At 48.3% G+C, this 2,089-nt stretch overlaps 1 protein-coding gene across 1 annotated transcript in view; it reads left to right on the forward strand.

Moving 5' to 3' along the window:
- The window catches only part of MTOR (mechanistic target of rapamycin kinase), a 163,881-nt gene that overhangs the window by 23,046 nt on the left and 138,746 nt on the right, over window positions 1-2,089 (forward strand). The window contains exons 12-13 of the mRNA XM_006145332.3: window positions 835-1,050; window positions 1,538-1,743. Coding sequence (XP_006145394.1) covers window positions 835-1,050; window positions 1,538-1,743 — 422 coding nt within the window. The remainder of the gene's footprint in view (window positions 1-834; window positions 1,051-1,537; window positions 1,744-2,089) is intronic.

Below are 2,089 nucleotides of genomic sequence, written 5' to 3' on the forward strand. Positions count from 1 at the left end.
GCGTGAGTTTTGTTTTGTTTTGTTTTGTTTTTTTTTAATGAGAGGTTTTCACTATAGGGCACATGTGCTCACCAGACAGACAGACAGAGACATAGAGACAGGAATCGAGAAATCACCCCCCAGGGGGCATGGTCACACCGCAATCCCTTCTCCTCCATTCTCCTCTCGGGATCTTGGGCACGTACGCACACGTGCCCGGCGTGAGTTTTAAGCCACCAGGTCTGGGACACGAACCACAGTCGACTACGTGGGAGTCCAGCGACATAGCCATTATGCTAACTACTGGTTCCCTAAATTATTTATTTTTTGAAGGAACTCTAGAAAGAGTTAGGATGGGACTGTCTCTTCTGTCTCTCTACTCCTTCACCACTCTCTTCTGTCTTTATGCCCATTTATTGCCCTGTAAGAGAAGAGTTCTGGGTCAGCATGTTGTTGATCAAAATCTTGTTGAAAATGAAATTAGAGGCCAGCTCATGGCATGATAGTTAAAGTGACTAGATCCCACATGACCTACTGTGGTTCAAGTCCCAGACCTAGTGACTTGAAAAACACATCCATATGTGGATGCGTGCTCAAAACCAAAAAGAGGGAGAAATGGAGAACGGATTGTGGCATGACCATTCTCCATATGGAGGGCACTTTCTTACTTTTCCTCTCTCTGTCTCTGTATCTCTCCAATGAGCACATACTCCCTCTGGCAAAAAATTTTAAAAAGTAAAAAAGAAAGAAAATGGAATTGGTAGCCACAAAATGGAAAATACAGCTAGCACGTTGTGGATCTGCCTGTCTAAAGCAGCAGTGATTAATTTGTTTTCTCTCTGCCTTTGTATCCAGGCCATTCTCTGACCCAATTTGTCCGCCACTGTGCGGATCATTTCCTGAACAGTGAGCACAAGGAGATCCGCATGGAAGCTGCTCGCACCTGTTCACGCCTGCTCACACCCTCCATCCACCTCATCAGTGGCCATGCTCATGTGGTTAGCCAGACTGCAGTGCAAGTGGTAGCAGACGTGCTCAGCAAACTGCTCGTGGTTGGCATAACAGATCCTGGTAAGGCTTATAGGACAGAAGCAGTCTAAGGAACTTTAGGAGCTTGGGACAGTTGAAAGTAGCCAGTTTCATTACACAGACTTTCTAGAGATCTTCAGCCCCGATAAGCTGACATTTAGCTGTTTCTCTGCCATGGCGTTAGGCTTGCTACTCCAGCCTGTTGGTATAAGATGATTGCCTTAATTCTTTCACCTGTACCCCTATGAATAGAGAAAAGATGAAAGAAGGTTAGTAGAAAGAAAAGAGGCGGGCCAGCGGGTGGCATGGAGGTTAAGGTATTGGATCCCATGTGACCAGTGTTGCAGTTTGAGTTTTGGACCTGGCAGCTCGAAAAAAATGCTGGGTGTATGTGTTTGCATGCCCAAGATCCCAAGAGAAGATACCTGGAATGCTCTCACTGGGCTGACAACAGGGGAGGTAGAAACTGGGGAAGGACTGGAGGGGATGAATCATGAAGAGGCCTTCAAAGGCTCACTTGCTCTTGCAGACCCCGACATCCGCTACTGTGTCTTGGCATCCCTGGATGAGCGCTTTGATGCACACCTGGCCCAGGCAGAGAATTTGCAGGCCCTGTTTGTAGCACTGAATGACCAGGTGTTTGAGATCCGGGAACTGGCCATCTGCACTGTAGGCCGGCTTAGTAGCATGAACCCAGCCTTTGTCATGCCTTTCCTGCGCAAGATGCTCATCCAGGTAATGGGGTGACAGTCACACCCATAGGCAGTGGGGAAAAGACTCATTGTGAGAGCTGCTTGGGGAGGATGAGGAGGGGGAGAAGGATTGAGCTACTTGGTAAAAGCACACTTGACCCCAAGGGTCTGTGTGTCCGCAGCCTTGTAACTGCAGTTCTACTGCTCATCACCTCATACGCCTCTTGTCAGTGTGACTTCGGGGTACCTCTGTTTCAAGCTAACCTCATACAGTTCTTCCTGGCTGGTCACCAGTGGTTCTATTTCTTGGCCCTCTTTGCTCCCTTGCTTGGTCTGCTGCAAGTGGTGTCTGTCTTCTCAGCATATCCCTACCCTTCCGTCTCCTGCTT

The sequence above is a fragment of the Tupaia chinensis genome, unplaced genomic scaffold (assembly GCF_000334495.1).
Source record: "Tupaia chinensis unplaced genomic scaffold, TupChi_1.0 Scaffold000146_1, whole genome shotgun sequence".
Taxonomy (NCBI): Eukaryota; Metazoa; Chordata; class Mammalia; order Scandentia; family Tupaiidae; genus Tupaia; species Tupaia belangeri.